Source organism: Eschrichtius robustus, chromosome 9, assembly GCF_028021215.1.
Source record: "Eschrichtius robustus isolate mEscRob2 chromosome 9, mEscRob2.pri, whole genome shotgun sequence".
Classification (NCBI taxonomy): domain Eukaryota; kingdom Metazoa; phylum Chordata; class Mammalia; order Artiodactyla; family Eschrichtiidae; genus Eschrichtius; species Eschrichtius robustus.
The window spans coordinates 71481880-71499167 of record NC_090832.1 but is presented as its reverse complement, the minus strand read 5'-3'; the positions used below and the strand labels follow the sequence as shown (position 1 = coordinate 71499167).

At 37.0% G+C, this 17288-nt stretch overlaps 1 protein-coding gene across 5 annotated transcripts in view; it reads right to left on the bottom strand.

Moving 5' to 3' along the window:
• Positions 1-17288, bottom strand: part of SNX14 (sorting nexin 14) — a 70824-nt gene that overhangs the window by 9536 nt on the left and 44000 nt on the right. For all 5 annotated transcript variants that reach the window (XM_068551517.1, XM_068551516.1, XM_068551515.1 and 2 more), the window contains 5 exons: positions 15187-15388; positions 5859-5942; positions 4366-4466; positions 2212-2323; positions 47-87 (listed from right to left, as the gene is read on the bottom strand). In XM_068551517.1, the coding sequence (XP_068407618.1) occupies positions 47-87; positions 2212-2323; positions 4366-4466; positions 5859-5942; positions 15187-15388 (540 nt within the window). The remainder of the gene's footprint in view (positions 1-46; positions 88-2211; positions 2324-4365; positions 4467-5858; positions 5943-15186; positions 15389-17288) is intronic.

The following is a 17288-nucleotide window of genomic DNA, read 5'->3' as shown; positions in this document are numbered from 1 at the left end:
GCTTATAACTATCATTTTATAGAATGCACATAAATCAGTTATTCACCTCTTTTATTAGTTTTCCAGGAACAGACTTTATAATTTTCCCTGCAATTAAAAGTAAAATATTAATTTTAACAAGGCATAATATACCTCATAACTGCTCATATAAATACTTTACTAGGTAATTTAAAACACTAAACAGCCAAGTAAAAAGCAAAATGGTAAAAAAATATTTATAATTGACCATTTCACGCTTAACAAAAATTTACAATAAATTAGGTAGTCTTAACTATTTATAGATACAACATTTGGGATACTTTAAAGTAATCCAGTGGGGTGAGAGGCAGGTGAAGGGCTGGAACAAGTCAAGTGTCAATAACTATTGAAGGGATAAGGAGTTCACTATACAAATCTCTCTACTTTTGTGTATATCTGAAATTTTCCATTGAAATGTTTTCAAAACATTTTAAGCAATGGTGAATATATAAAGATATCTAAAAGTATGCAAAAGTTAGTCAAAAGGAAAAAGAAGTTCTAAAAATTGCTACACTGTTTAAATTGGCTATTTGAATAGTTTGCATTCTCAGCTTTAGATTAAGAATATATATTCTAATCCTGTTTGCCAGAATTTTGTCTTGATCGTATCTCCAGGTTCCTTTATTATAAAATATCAAACATCATGAGATTTTCTCAAGCATTTAGAAATGACTGTAAAAATCAGTCAAAGTTGATTAATGTAACTTAAATTTCTTTCAGTCCGGTTTAGAAAAAAGTAGACTCTAATGGCAATAGCAAAAGGCATCTTAATGAAAAATAACATAGAGATTGTTTTATAACATGCAAACCTCCAACCCTCTCACCAGGCTACTTCTCCTTTGGTACCCCCATAAATTACTCCTCCCACCTCAGAATTTCCCAAGTTCTTTGAATTACAGTGTTGCATCCTGTGCTTCTCTCTTCTACATGCTCCTCCTGAGCCAAATGTTTTGCTCAATCTGATTTCAAGTAACATACAAATCTCTATTCTGTGCCTCTCTCCTGGCCTCTCCTAGCTTATAAAACTTCCTCAACTGGATTCTATAAACTCAACAAGTTCAGAACTACTCTAAATTTATTCCGTATCTCAGCAAGTAACAGCATTCATCCAGTTGTATAAACAGAAACCTGGATCACCTTTTTTTTTTTTTTTTGGAGACTTGATTAAATGTTTATTCATTTTAATTTTGCCTTTTTAAACATTTTGAAGCCAATATATTGTGTTTTCCATATCTGAAATATTTTTTTTTAATTTTATTATTTTTTGATCATTTCTTCTTCAGTCAAACCTAGTCAATAACCAGGTCTACCCAATTCTATCTCCTAAACATTATGTATAACCAAATACAAAATGTTCTCACATTTTCCCTCGATAAGACACACACCAAATATTCTGGCTCAACTATATTTATTAATTTGGAGAGATACAGATGAAAGCCAAATGCCCACTTGTAATATTTATTCATTTAGTTCTATATATACTTAAGATGACATTAATATAAAATATATTTAGAAATACTGCTTCTCTTCCATTATGATATTTAACAATTTTATTCAAACTTTTCCAGCTTATCTTATTGCTTAGTCTATACTGAACTTTATATAAAAGGAATCATGCTGCATACCTTCTTCTGCCTCTTGCTTCTTTCATTCAACATCATGTTTTTAAGATTATCAACACTGTTCCAAGCAGCTATGTGTCATGGGTATTCATTGCTCTAAGTATTCATTTTGTGAAACTACTGTAATTTATGTCTACTCTATTGCTGATGAACATTTGCATTATTTCCAGTTTAGGCTACTATAAGCAGTGCTGCTAAGAACATTCTTAAATATGAATACAAGATTCTCTAGAGTGTATATCTCAGAGAGGAACTGCTGGGTCATTCAGTTTTATACCAAACTGTTTTTCCAAGTGGTTTTCCTTTTTTTCTTAATTGAAGTATAGTTGATTTACAATATTATATTACTTGCAGGTGTACAACACAGTGATTCAATATTTTTATAGATTATACTCCATTAAAGTTACAAGTGGTTTTCAAATTTATATTCCCATTAACAGTGTATAAGAAGTCCTTCAGAGTTTTGATACATGGCTTCACTCTATAAATTATTTTTCTAAATTAATCTGAAAATACTGCTTCTTTTCTTTTCAGTTTATCCTCTTCTATATGATTATTTAAATTGACTTACCAAGATTTACGTCTGGTAGTATCTTATCAAGAAATTGTGTTTCCCCACCATTGGGGGAGAGAAAATCTGCCAGAAGTTGACTATTACTCAATTCTGGATGCTGCAGAAGTTTCTTGATGAACAAAAACAGAAAAAAAGGGGAAAAAAAACAGTTTTAACAATCTAGAAGAGTGATGAAAACTACATTAAAATGATTTTTTTGACCAAGAAAACAATTTTAAATCCTCAAAAGCTATTTTATATTCAGAATAATAACAAAGCACATTTATAGAAAGAATAGCATCATATAACAGGGTAAGACCTCTGTAGTCAGACATGAATGGGTTTGAATTCTGCTCTTGCATTTGCTAGCTAGGTGTCCCCAGAAAAGTTCGTATATTGCCTAAGAGTCAGTTTCCTCATGTGTAGAATGAAGATAACGCTACCTACTTATAGTGTTGTTAGATAAGGCACAGTATCTGATACACAGGAAGGAAGATTAATTTAAACATTAGCTAATATTATTTCTCTGTTTCTCAACTATAAAATAAGTATTACAATATCATACATCTATCTTGATAATTAAAGGAAGCTGGTATAAAGGGTTTTGCAGAGAACTAAACATGGAAATGTGAAATAACTTGGAGACTCTGTTGCCTGATCTGCTTGCAACACTATTTTTTCTTACAAGACAAACTGACGTTTTAAAGCGAGATTTAACCCAGTCTTACCTAATATTCAGTTTTGTAACTATGAAAGAGTTAAAAATGAAATACCAGTACTGCAACATTTAACTCCATATTACCAAAAAATATTTCTTCTAGAATGAGGTTCTCTAGTTCTTAGAAAGAATCAGTCGGTTCAAATAATGGGTTTAATGATATCAACAAAACCACAGGTTAACACTAGCATATGCTGTGTTCAAATATCCTTGCAATAGTTAATGTTTATATCATATTTCAATTTTCATACCACCAAAAAGTTATGAAAAAAATACTTTCTGGGTTGAGGCTCAAATACAGAAAATATAATGTAAGCATCCCTTTACACTGTTGAATATTTTTAATTTAAAAAGTACTTATTGTTGGCTAAAAGGCATCCAAATTTAACTGAATTAACAATTAAAACTACAAAATTCCATGTCCAAATAAAGGAGATTTTAAATTTTTTTTATTTTTTTATTTTTGGCTGCGTTGGGTCTTCATTGCTATGCACAGGTTTCCTCCAGTTGTGGCGAGCAGGGGCTACTCTTCATTGCAGAGTGCAGGCTTCTCATTGTGGTTGCTTCTCTTGTTGCGAAGCAAGGGCTCTAGGCATGCAGGTTTCAGTAGTTGTGGTACGTGGGCTCAGTAGTTGTGGCACGTGGGCTTAGCTGCTCCATGGCATGTGGGATCTTCCCAGACGAGGGATCAAACCCATGTCCCCTGCACTGGCAGGCAGATTCTTAACCAGTGCACCACCAGGGAAGTCCAGGAGATTTTTAAAAAATAAAACAAAAAAGATTATCCAGTTTTTGGTCTTATTCACTTGATTAAAGAAAAATGGTCATTAATTTTAGAGGAGTCTCAAGTAGGTAACTTTTAAGCAGACTGCACCAACAATGGAAATAGCAATTACATTGTTTACACAACACAATGTGCACACACTGAGAAAAACGGAATTCAATTCCAAGTGGTGAACGGTAGAGAGTCAGGAGATCCCAAGTAATTTTAAAAAAATGTACAATTGCAAAAAAAAAAAAAAAAAAAATTAATAAAACAAGAGGGAAAAATTCCAGAGTTCAGAAAGGGCTAAACACAAAATCAAACAAAAAATAAGAAAAAAACCCCCAAAAAACCCAGTATTCTTAGAATGCATTTAATGTTTCACATCAAAAGTTTTTTCTTCCTCTCTCTCTCACTCTCTTTTTCTCTCTCTAACTTCCCACATCAAAAGTTTTAAACTATGCCCAATACAAGACTTTTTTCCTCCGAGAAAATATATGGTATTTCACTGGTTATCAAATTATTTTAAAAAAAGTACTCTTAATAATTCATTTCCACATGGGAAAACATTTTTTTAATAAAGGAATTCTAGAAATCCACATTGACAGGTATTGTAAGACACAGCACATGTGTATGTACAAGAGAAAAAGAGACAAATCAGAGGATGTTTTAAATTAAGTTGGAGCTGTACCTGTAGATATTCCTGAAACTCTTCTCTCTTAGACTTTAAGAACTCATAATTTTTGGGGCCAATGATCCTCTTGGAAGGAAGCTGGGCATCAGGAAATGTGCCTGGAATTAATAATATGAAAGTTTTTACTATGTTCTGCTATTATTTTTAAAACCTAATTTATAATTTACTATGGCAACTTCAGATTCCCAGTGCTGCCTTGTAGAGATGTGGCATTATCCTTTATATAATTTTGACAAAATCAGAGCGCTTCAAAAGTCAGAAGACCAGACCAAAGAACTTGAGTCTACTGATATCCAAAATACCACCACCCTTCGTTGACACAGATTTATTTAGCTCTCTATACTAGTAAAAAAGCTTCAAAAACTTACCATGAGATTATTTTGAAATTGGTGGGATTCTATTAGACAAAATCTTACTGAAGAAATACCTACTCTCTCAGGGAGAAAATGGAAGCATTTTGCCAATGCTATATAAGCTTAAAAACAAAATTTAAAAACCATGGACATGTTTTCTCAGATAGGGTCAACTTTGGACATTTTAGTACCAAAAAGGAAAAATATTGTTGGGAATCCAACCAACTTTGATTGGTCCAGGATTTTAAATTACGGAGATAAATGATCTTTTCTCAACTCTAAATCAAAAGGAAAAGTCTGAGAGAAAGACCAAGACAAGGATGGCATTGTACCAGACTGGCAAAGGCAAAGAGAAAACCATTTAAGGACAAGTACAAACTCAAAATCTAGACAAAAAAGTATGGAGTGGGACCTTGTATTTTTTATCTTTCTAAAATCTCCTTATTGTGGGTTTTGTTCTTATAGCAGAGTAGAGAAGTTTCCCTGCCCTTTACAATTCAGAACCAACCTGAATTTGGATCAGGGGACACTCCACAGAACTTTTCTAAAATCAAAAGATTCAGAATACACAATTCAAGCTCAGCAATTTACATACAAAATGACTAGAAATGCTTCATGACTAGAAACCTAATATTAACTAAAATAAATGGACAGATAAGAGAGAGACTAAGAGGTGAGAGGAAGACTGAAAAGAAAGAGTGCTCTGCTTTTCCGATTGATCTACCCTTAAAAGAAACACACAACTACAAGGTTTTTTTTCCATATCGAAATCTAAGAGCTAAATCAAAACATTTGTCATGTTGCATAGAAACATGTTTACCACAGAAGATGATGGCAAAAGAAAAGAGCAACTCAAATGCCTGGTTTAAATTCTCTGCCACTGTCTTTTAAATTTTAATATCATTATTGCTTGAAAAGCAATAAATTTGCATTGTAAAAACTTTAAAAATATAAATAAGCAGAAATGAGATAAAAACAGTATATTCCTATTATCACTAGTAGTGTACACAAGTGTCACTGTTACATTTCCTTAGTACAGTTACTTAAAATTAGAAAGTAATTTCAGAAAGCTGGTTCAACAGCTTTCAAGAAGGCTAATGCTGAAATATAATGTTTTATACAAAAAGGACAACATACCATGAAATTCTGTTAGTTTTGACTCAAGTACATAGAATTCAAGGTATCTTCTATAGACAGACCAATGTTCAGGCTCATGCCCAACTGTAAAATGAATGAATACACACTGAGAAATAAACAATTTTACAAACTACTACTAAAAGAATGCACTATTTATAACACTAAGTATACAAAGCTGGAAATTATTCCAGTCTTAATAATTTATTATTTCTTGGGAATTCCCTGGAGGTCCAGTGGTTACAGACTCCACACTTCCACTGCAGCGGGCATAGGTTCGATCCCTGGTCAGGGAACTAAGATCCCGCATGCCGCGTGGCACAGCCAAAAATAATAATAATAATAATTTATTATTTAGTGGCATCAAATCATTAACATATTTTACCCCATACTTTAATTTGAAGTTACTTAGAAGAGATTGATAAATTTCACCTATTTATGAGGTTACTGCAATAATATACATATTTTTTCCTACAACAGAATCAGAGAGCTTACAGAAACTTCAAAAAAGTATGTAATTACACTTAATTTTTAAATGTCACAAAAATAATGCATTTAATAAAAATTTGTACTCCATTTTGGAGGTCTCAAATACTTAACAACTGTCCTGATCTAATGCAGTACAGAAGAGCGCTATCCAAGAGAACTTCCTGCAATTCTGAAAATGTTCTATATTATCTGAACTAACATGGTAGCTATTAGCCACACATTGCTACTGATCACTTGAAATGTGGCTAGTGTAAGGAACTGAAATTTTAATATTAATTTAATTTTAACTGCCACACGTAGCTAGTGACTAGAAAGTTGGACAGCAGAAAGCAAAGGTTTAAAGAATGAGTCGGGTCACGTTGCCTATTTCGATCCCAGCTCCCCCATTCACTAACTATGTGAATTTGAACAAACACCTAACCTCACTGTGCTTTAGTTTGCTTATAATAAAAATAATTGTACCTCTTACATTAAATAATCTACCTTGAGTACTTTTTGTACAGTGCACAGCACAGAGTAAGCACCCCAAAAATGTTAATGCCTATTATTAGCAACTCATGTCATCCTAGCATAAATTTGGAAATGGAGTGGATCGAGTTAACTAAACCCACAACAACCCAAAAACAACACCTGTATTCAGGAAAACCAACCTGATATAGTTACAGCCTACAAAAAGAAAATCCTATTTTTCTTCTTCAACACTGATCTTAAAAGATCTATATTATATTTAGTTTTGGTTTTTAAAATCCTGAAATTGCTATTCTGCTATACATATAAGATCAATGTAGTATTTAAATGATACACTTTTTTTTCCCTCTCATATGGCACGGCTTCCTGAGAGCACATTACATCGACAGTAAAAGTCTGCAGCACTGCTGACAAAAAATTATCTTAGAATACAAGTTTTAAGATAGTTTCATTTTCATTTTATGTTAAATTAAGCCAAACTTTTAAAAGTAAAAGCAGAAAAATTAAAGACGGTTGTCCAAAAGGCAAAAACAAAGGTATACTCCCAAAATATTTTAAAGTATATCATATATAAAACTTTCAAAAGGTGATAAACATTACTACATCTCTACATAAATTTTATATGGGGGGGGTCCCAAGATGGCAGTGCAGGAAGATGCTAGACTCAGTACCTCCAGCAGACACACCATATTTACAGCTACATATGGATCACTTCCCTCTGAAAAAGGTCTAAAAATTAGATGAACCACTTCTCCACAACAAAGGATAAAAGCACCACATCGAGACAGGTAAGAAAGGCAGAGACACAATCTTGGCAAAAACCTTACCCCCAGCACAGCAACACACAATAGAGAGGGATCTCACCAGTTTGGTGCTTCTCCCAGAGGAGTCAGGGAGTTGGTGCCCACAACAGGCACCCCAATCCCTGGGATCTACACTGGAGAGGTGAGCCCCCAAAATGCCTGGCTTAGAAAACCAATGGGGGACTTCCCTGGTGGCGCAGTGGATAAGAATCCGCCTGCCAATGCAGGGGACACAGGTTTGAGCCCTGGTCCAGGAAGATCCCACACGCCGCGGAGCAGCTAAGCCCGTGTGCCACAACTACTGAGCCTGCGCTCTAGAGCCCGTGAGCCACAACTACTGAGCCCACGCGCCATAACTATTGAAGCCCACGCGCCTAGAGCCTGTGCTCCGCAACAAGAGAAGCCACGGCAATGAGAAGCCCTCGCACCACAACGAAGAGCAGCCCCCGCTCGCCGCAACTAGAGAAAGCCCGCGTGCAGCAACGAAGATCCAACGCAGCCAAAAATAAATAAAATTTAAAAAAAAAAAAAAGAAAACCAATGGGACTGACATTCAAGGGACCCAAAGTGCTATAGGAAACTGAGATTCCCCTTTTAAAAGGCTCTTGTGGGGTCTCACTCGCCCCAAGCCCCAGCAAAAAACAGCAGTTTGAAAAGTGCCTAGACTAGGGACTTCCCTGGCGGTCCAGTGGTTAGGACTCCTCGCTTCCACTGCAGGGGGCCCAAGTTCGATCCCTGGTCAGGGAACTAAGATCCCGCAAGCCGCACAGTACGGCCAAAAAAAAAGAAAAGAAAAGAAAGTGCCTAGACTACACGTAAGAAGACTCGTTTGCTAATCTAAAAGCATGCTGGAGGGGCAGGGGACAGCTGAAACTCTCCCAACACACAGGCAGGGGCAGATGCCATTACTGTCCCCCCACCTACCCTGCTAGCACAAGCAGACAAGCTTGGAAATGGCACCCCCCAGCCTTGCTCGGATAGGCAGGGGTAAGTGGTCGCAGCACTATCCCACTGCCTTGCTGAAGCCAGAGTGGTTGCAGCACTCCCTGGCTCCCGGGCTGTGGCTGGCAAGCACGAGCAGCTACAGCATTCTTCCTCTCCCCGCCTAAAGCCAGCTCACTCACATAGGCAAGGCACTCTCCCACTGCACTGCTGAGAGCTGTAGGCACACGCAGCCTTTCTGACACTGGCCAGCATGCCCTGCCCCCTACACTCACCAGCTGCCTTGCTGAAGCCAGCAGGTGTGTGCAATCCACACAGGGGACACCCCTTGATCACTTGGCCCCGGTGGCTAAGGGAGCTGGCAATACTGAGCTCCACGGGACTGTACCAGTTGGAAAGACAGTTCCTGGAAAGGCACACCGCCACCCAGGGACAGCACAGACAGCACACTAAATAAAACCCCAGTCTTCTCGTGAAAAAGGCCTATTTACTTAGCTTGGAGCTTCAGCCTGAGGGACAGGCTTCAGATTTTCCACACATCTAGGAGCTAAGGAGAAGCACCCAGAGAACATAAGCAGGGAGACACCATCCCTGCACACCCCCTTGGCCTCACTACAGCTCAATAAGAACTCTCAGGAGCTCATACACTCGTCTAAGCAACTATGCACCCAGAGGACACCTCCAGATCTCCTGGAACGGAGGCAGGTAGGGATTTTGACTGTGGCCCTGCAGGACTGTATATATCTGCCTACTTTAAAGGCTGCTGCCTAAGTGTCTGGCTTCCCATCAGCCTGAAACGAGGTGATAAATGGGATTCCTCCCCTTGGAACACTAATAGGTCTTGGCACACGTTCCATAACAGGGACATATCAAGAATAAATCAGGCAGTTTAGACAATCACAAAGGTTCAAAAGACAAAGAAGACCTAGGGCAAGGTTGAATTAGAGGGCTAATCACCTACACAGCCACTCTTCAAGACTGAGAGAGGTAGCTGTTTCCCCTAATACACAGAAACAAGCACAGAGTCAAGTAAAATGAGGAAATAGAGAAATAAGTTCCAAACAGAAGCACAAGACAAAAATCTCAGATTGATACAGAGATAAGTAATCTACCCGATAAAAACTTAAAGTAATGGTCATAAAAATGCTAACCAAACTTGGGAGAAGAATAGATGAACAGTGAGAACTTCAACAAAGAGACAGAAAATATAAGAAAGTACCAAACAGAAGTCACAGAGCTGAAGAATACAATAACTAAACTGAAAAATATCCTAGAGGGATTCATCATCAGATGGGATGAAGCAAAGAACAGATCAGCAAGCAGAAAGACAAAGCAATGAAACTCACCCAGACAGAGCAGCAAAAAGAAAAAGGAATTTAAAAAAATGAAGATAACTTATGGGACCTATAGGATAATATCAAGTGAAATAACACTTGCATTATAGGGGTCCCAAAAGGAGAAGAGAAAAAGGGGCAGAAAAGTTATCTGAAGAAATAATGGCTGAAAACTTCCTTAACCTGGGGAAGGAAACAGACGTCCAGGTCCAAGAAGCCCAGAGAGTTCCAAATAAGAGGGTCCTCCACAGATCTTTCCTGGATAGCCACAGCTCTATTCCTGGCTTCTGCTGAGATGATTGATCCATGAGTCACATGCCTGATCTCTTCAGCAAACCATTGTTCAGCCACACCCTTGGCTTTTTTCCAGAGCATGATATATGGATAGTCTGAGAATTTTCCAAACCTTCAAGTTCTATTTTTTTTTTTTTGACTATCCCTATGTCTATTGTTTTTTTTAACACCTTTATTGGAGTATAATTGCTTTACAATGGTGTGTTAGTTTCTGCTTTATAACAAAGTGAATCAGCTATACATATACATATATCCCCATATCTCCTCCCTCTTGCATCTCCCTCCTACCTTCCCTATCCCACCCCTCTAGGTGGTCACAAAGCACTGAGGTGATCTCCCTGTGCTATGCGGCTGCTTCCTACTAGCTATCTATTTTACATTTGGTAGTATATATAAGTCCATGCCACTCTCTCACTTCGTCCCAGCTTACCCTTCCCCCTCCCCGTGTCCTCAAGTCCATTCTCTACGTCTGCGTCTTTATTCCTGTCCTGCCCCTAGGTTCTTCATAACCACTTTTTTTTTTTTTTTCGATTCCATATATGTATGTGTTAGCATATGGTATTTGTTTTTCTCTTTCTGACTTACTTCACTCTGTATGACAGACTCTAGGTCCACCCACCTCACTACAAATAACTCAATTTCATTTCTTTTTATGGCTGAGTAATATTCCATTGTATATATGTGCCACATCTTCTTTATCCATTCATCTGTCGATGGACACTTAGGTTGCTTCCATATCCTGCCTATTGTAAATAGAGCTGCAATGATGATTGTGTTACATGACTCTTTTTGAATTATGGTTTTCTCAGGGTATATGCCCAGCAGTGGGATTGCTGGGTCATATGGTAGTTCTATTTTTAGTTTTTTAAGGAACCTCCATACTGTTCTCCATAATGGCTGTATCAATTTACGTTCCCACCAACAGTGCAAGAGGGTTCCCTTTTCTCCACACCCCCTCCAGCATTTATTGTTTGTAGATTTTTTGATGATAGCCATTCTGATTGGTGTGAGGTGACACCTCATTGTAGTTTTGATTAGCCAAAACAATCTTGAGAAAAAAGAACAAAGCTAGAGGTATCATGCTCCCTGATTTTAAACTGTACTACAAAGCTATAATAATCAAACCAGTATGGTACTGGCATAAAAACAGACACATAGATCAATGGAACAGAAGACAGAGCCCAGAAATAAACCCACACGTATATGGTCAATTAATTTATGACAATGGAGGCAAGAATATACAGTGGGGAAAGCAGAGCCTCTTCTGTCCTTTAATAAGTAAACATTGTTGAGCAGCAAACTCAAGTGGAGGAACAAACTCAAGTGTTTTCTATAAATAACTAGTCAGGACTCTTTAAAAAAGTGTCAAGTTCATTAAAGACAAGGGAAGACTGAGAAACTATCACAGAACATAGGAGACTAAGGAGACATGACTAAATTCAGTGTGGGATCCTGGGCTGGATCCTGAACCAGAAAGAGGGTATTAGTGGGAAAACTGGTGAAATTCAAATGAATATCCCATCAATGCTAATTTCCTGGTTTCAATCATTGTACTATGGTTTTATAAGATGTCAATACAAGGGGAAGCTGGGTAAAGGGTGTATGACAACTTTCTGTACTATTTTTTGCAACCTTTCTGTAACTGTCTTAGTCTGCTCAGGCTGCTATAACAAAACACCATAAACTGGGTGGCTTATTTTATTTTATTTTTTAAATTTATTTATTTTATTTAGTTATTTATGGCTGCATTGGATCTTCATTGCTGTGCACGGGCTTTCTCTAGCTGTGTCGAGCAGGGGCTACTCTTCGTTGCGGTGCGCGGGCTTCTCATTGCGGTGGCTTCTCTTGTTGTGCAGCACGGGCTCTAGGCGCATGGGCGTCAGTAGTTGTGGAGCACAGGCTCAGTAGTTGTGGCTCGCAGGGTCAGTAATTGTGGAGCATGGGCTTAGTTGCTCCGCGGCATGTGGGATCTTCCCGGACCAGGGATCGAACCCGTGTCCCCTGCATTGGCAGGCAGATTCTTAAACACTGCGCCACCAGTGTGGCTTATTTTTAAAAATTAAAATAATAATAGGGATGTCCCTGGTGGTCCAGCGGTTAAGATTCCACGCTTCCAATGCAGGGGGCCTGGGTTCGATCCCTGGTCAGGGTACTAGAGCTCACATGCAGCAACTAAGAGCCCACATGCCACAACTAAAGATCCCACATGCTGCAACTAAAGATCCCGCATGCGGCAATGAAGATCCCACACACGGCAGTGAAGATCTCGCGTGCCGCAACTAAGATCCGGCGCGGTCAAATAAGTAAATAAATAAATAAAATTAGGGCTTCCCTGATGGCTCAGTGGTTAAGAATCCGCCTGCCAATGCAGGGGACATGGGTTTGATCCCTGGTCTGGGAAGATCCCACATGTAGCGGAGCAACTAAGCCCATGTGCTACAACTACTGAGCCTGCGCTCTAGAGCCTGTGAGCCACAACTACTGAGCCTGTGCACCACAACTACTGAAGCTTGTGCTCTTAGAGCCCGTGTTCCACAACAAGAAAAGCCACCGCAATGAGAAGCCTGCACACCGCAACAAAGACTAGCCCCTGGTTGCTGCAACTAGAGAAAGCCCGCGTGCAGCAACAAAGACCCAACGCAGCCAAAAATTAATAAATAAAAATAAATTTAAAAAAATTTTTTTAAAACTAAAATTAAAATTAATAAATGGTGTTGGGAAAACTGAACAGCTACATGCAAAAGAATGAAACTGGGCCACTATCTTACACCATGTAAAAAAATTAACTGAAAATAAATTAAAGATTTGCATGAAAGACTTGAAACCATAAAACTCCTAGAAGAAAACACAGGTGGCAAGCTCCTTGGCATTGGTTTTAGAGATTTTTTTTTTTCATCTGACTCTAAAGGCAAGGGAAACAAAGCAAAAATAAACAAATGGGACTACAGCAAACAAAAAGCTTTTGCACAGTGAAGGAAACCATCAACAATACAAAAAGGCAATCTAATGAATGGGAGAAGGTACTTGCAAAGCATATATCTGATAAGGGCTTGATATCCCATATACATAAAGAACTCACACAATTCAATAACAAAAAAACCTATTAAAAAATGGACAGATGATCTGAATAGACATTTTTCCAAAGAATACATATAGATGGCTAACAGACACATGATAAGACGCTCAACATCACTAATCATAAGGGAAATGCAAATCAAAACCACAATGAGATACCACCTCACACCTGTCAGAATGGCCACTGTGAAAAAGACAAGAAATAACAAGTGTTGATGAGGATGTGGTAAAAAGGGAACCCTTGTGTACTGTTGGTGGGAATGTAAATTGGTGCAGTCACTATGGAAAACAGTATGGAAGCTCCTCAAAAAATTACAAACAGATTTATCATATCATCCAACAATTCCACTGCTGGGTATCTATCCAAAAAAACACTAATTCGAAAAGATATACGCACCCCTATATTCACTGCAGCATTATTTACAATAAACAAGACATGGAAACAACCTAAATGTCCATCAACAGATGAATGGATAGAGAAGATGTGGTATATGTATACAATGGAATACTACTCAGCCATTTAAAAAGACTGAAATCTTGCCATTTGTAACAATATGGATGGACCTTGAGGGTATTAAGCTGAATGAAATAAGTCAAAGAAAGACAAATATCACATGATTTCACTTATACATGGAATCTAAAAAACAAAACAAACAAACCAAAACAAAATGCAGACTCATACAGAGATCAGATGGGTGGCTGCCAGAGGAGAAGGACAAAATGGGTGAAGGTGATCAAGTAGTACAAACTTCCAGTTATAAAATAAATAAGTCATAGGGATATAAAGTACAGCATGGGGAACACAGTCAATAATACTGTATTAACTTTGTATGGTGAAGGACGGTAACCAGACTTATTGTGGTGATCATTTTGCAGTGTATCCAAATGCAGAATCACTATATTGAATCACTATACTGTATCTAAAACTAATGTAATAATGTATGTCAATTATACCTCAATAAAAAGCAATTTATTTATATTGATAGGGATTTATATCTGAATAGTCAAACATTTTAAATAATTTTCTGAGAGCCAAGAACACTGAGAGAAGAGCCAGATTTTAAGTACTAGGCACAGCAAAGAATTGAATCCAGAAGTTAACTAGGGTATTCCTTTCCAAATTCTTTTTAACACTTAAAATTCCTATCAGCAGAAACAGCAGACAAAAGACGTAAGCGACTGTGTTTGAAACTGAAATGAAACTCTAATATCGACAAAGGTTTGTCTGTATACTTATTAAAATGCTGAGACAGAACAGCATCTAGCAAGACCGAACAGAAGTTACAGCAAAATCAAGTAGCAGTGACTCAGAACTGGACAGAACAAGATCCTGCCTGGTATTTAACTACAATAGGGAATATCATTGCTAGCTACTCTGAGCATTCTTCCTTCCCCATTCCTATACTTTATGTTCCTATGCATGAAACAGGATCAGCTTCTGAGAAAAATCAAACACCTAATACTCTTTGAAAAATAAATAAGGGGAATCATTAGCACTGACCTTCATATTATCACTTCGTCACTCTTCTCTCGAAACCATTTCCTAACCCTGCCACTTTTTCCTTCTTTCCTCACAGACTGTCCCCTCTTCCTGAGGTCAACTTTATTTTTCTGCTCATCATTCCCAAAATGTGCACAACTTTGATGTGTTTTTGCTTATACAGACTGCCCGCTCTCTTGGACAAAGCCCAGGGTGGTGAATATTTATCCTGCTATGGATGCTGTTTACCCCTGTCTCTACTATAACACACGGATAAAAGAAATAACCAAAAGAAAAAAGACAGCAAAACATAAAGAAAACTTGTAAAGTTGTGTTTGATCATATTTTTACCAATTATTATTAGCCCACAACAATGGAGGAGGAGAAATGCTGTCTTAATTGTTTTAATATCTGATTAGTGCTATATGCATTAATAATATTAATACCTGCTCTTCTATCATTTCTTTCAACATCAATACAAAACACCGGTATTCTCTCCTTTTTCTCCTTCCTTTCAGAGGAGGTATCTTCAAAAAAGTCTACATATGGAATGCTAATTTTCCATGCAGCAAGGTTTCGAGGAGTATTAGGTGTGTTCACAGCTTCCACTGGACAATCATCTTCCATTACAACAATACCTTCTTCAATCTGGAAAAAAATCATCAGAAAAAAAATTTAATACTTCCAGGACCTTTACACCTATAGCATATGAGATACAACTACAAAGTAATATGCCCATATAAAGTCTATCATTTTTTAATACTTTTGAAATTAAGTGATATAAAATTTTCTACTGAAAAGGTTAAGGATAAAAAACTAAAACTAACAAGTTACTAGCATCAACTCCAGGTTTTGTTGCATCACCAAGATATGAAAATTCAACAGAAAATAAGACACTTCAGCAATTACTGGAAAAGATATTAAAAATATACAAATACAGAAAAATATTTAACTCTGGTAATAAGAAGTAGAAATTACTGTACTGATATCTTTCATTTAGGAATGTAAAATTTTATGATAACAGCCACTGATGGAAACTGCACAGATAAACTGGATGTGCACTATATTGTTGGTTACAAGATACACCTGTACAATCCTTTTAGAAAGCGTTTTGGCAATATACATTTATCAATATAAGAAGCCATAAAACAGTTTCAACCAAGTTAATTCCATTTCTGGCAACTTATTCTAACACAAGCATTTATTTTAGACAAATTTTTTTAAACTGTGAAAAAGGCACAAGTGTAAATATATTCACTGCAGCATTAAATAATATAAAATTAGAAAAAAGGTCTGAAAGGGACCCACCTCTATAGAATTAAGATTGTTTTTTCATCTCCTGGCTTCTAAAATTTTAATAGTATAAATATTTAAATAAATATTCTTTAAAATATTACTTGAAGAACAATTATTTTAAAAAAGCAGTGTTAAACATGTTCTAGAAATAAACATGCAGAAAGAAGGGGAAAAAAATGTCTGTACTTCATTAAATCGGAAAAGAATCTCTGAACTGGCACATTATAACACCTGGTCACCTAGACATCTCTGATTCATGTTAAAGGGGGCAAAATTTTACAGATAAAACACAACCATCTTGAACACACTTTTTTAAGGAAATGAGTCAAAGGTCGTAGCACTTAAGAGAATTCTGAACAGTCTAGTCAGAGCAAACCAGTAGAGAAGAGGTATTTCTTTCCAGAATTCTAGCACCCTACCTTCACTCTCCATTCTACTCTCTTCCCACACCTGGTAGCCAACTCTCTTCTAAGTGAATTCTTTTCCTCTCCCACTAAGTCCCTTGGCAATTATCCCTTTTTCTGTTCCTGTCCTAAAATGGTTTTCTGTCACCCCTAATAAGACTGTTAAGAATCTTAGGAAGACTTCTTAATGCTCTGTTGAAAACAAAAATGTCTTCCAGGCCTAAAACAATGAAACTGTAAAAACAGATGATAAGTGTTGGTTCTTGCCTTTTGGGGACAAGGCTATCTCCCTACAAACCTGGAAGAAAAACAGAGAAGCATGTGTGAGGGAAACACCCACTCCACTGCTTGGAATCTGAGGTACAGGGCAGCATTTTCCATGGTTATTACAACTGTAATTTTGTTAACAGACTTGGCTTTTGAAAAGAAATGGTAAAATGAATCATAAAATGATAGAAAATTTAACAAGCTGACTAAAAGCCAAGAAATGGGACATTCTTAAATAAAAATCAATCTAAGAAACAAAATAGAAAAAAAATTCTTAGCAACATAAAAATATCAATAAAAGACAGAGGACAAAGTTTTATATTTTATTACTGCTACCATTTAAATGGTGTTTATATCAAAAAAAGTAAATGAAAAATCTCTAGGGCAATATTTCTCTAAGAATTTTCAGGGATTCCTTTAATATTATTTAAAAGTATATAACCAAAATTTTATAAAAAGGAAAACCAAGTGCTTTCTCATTTTCAAACAGATGTTCCCTCTACAAAGAAGATGGGGAATAAAACAGGCAGAGGATAAAAGGCAAAGAGATGTCCCCCTATTTCCTTGAGAAATACTATAAT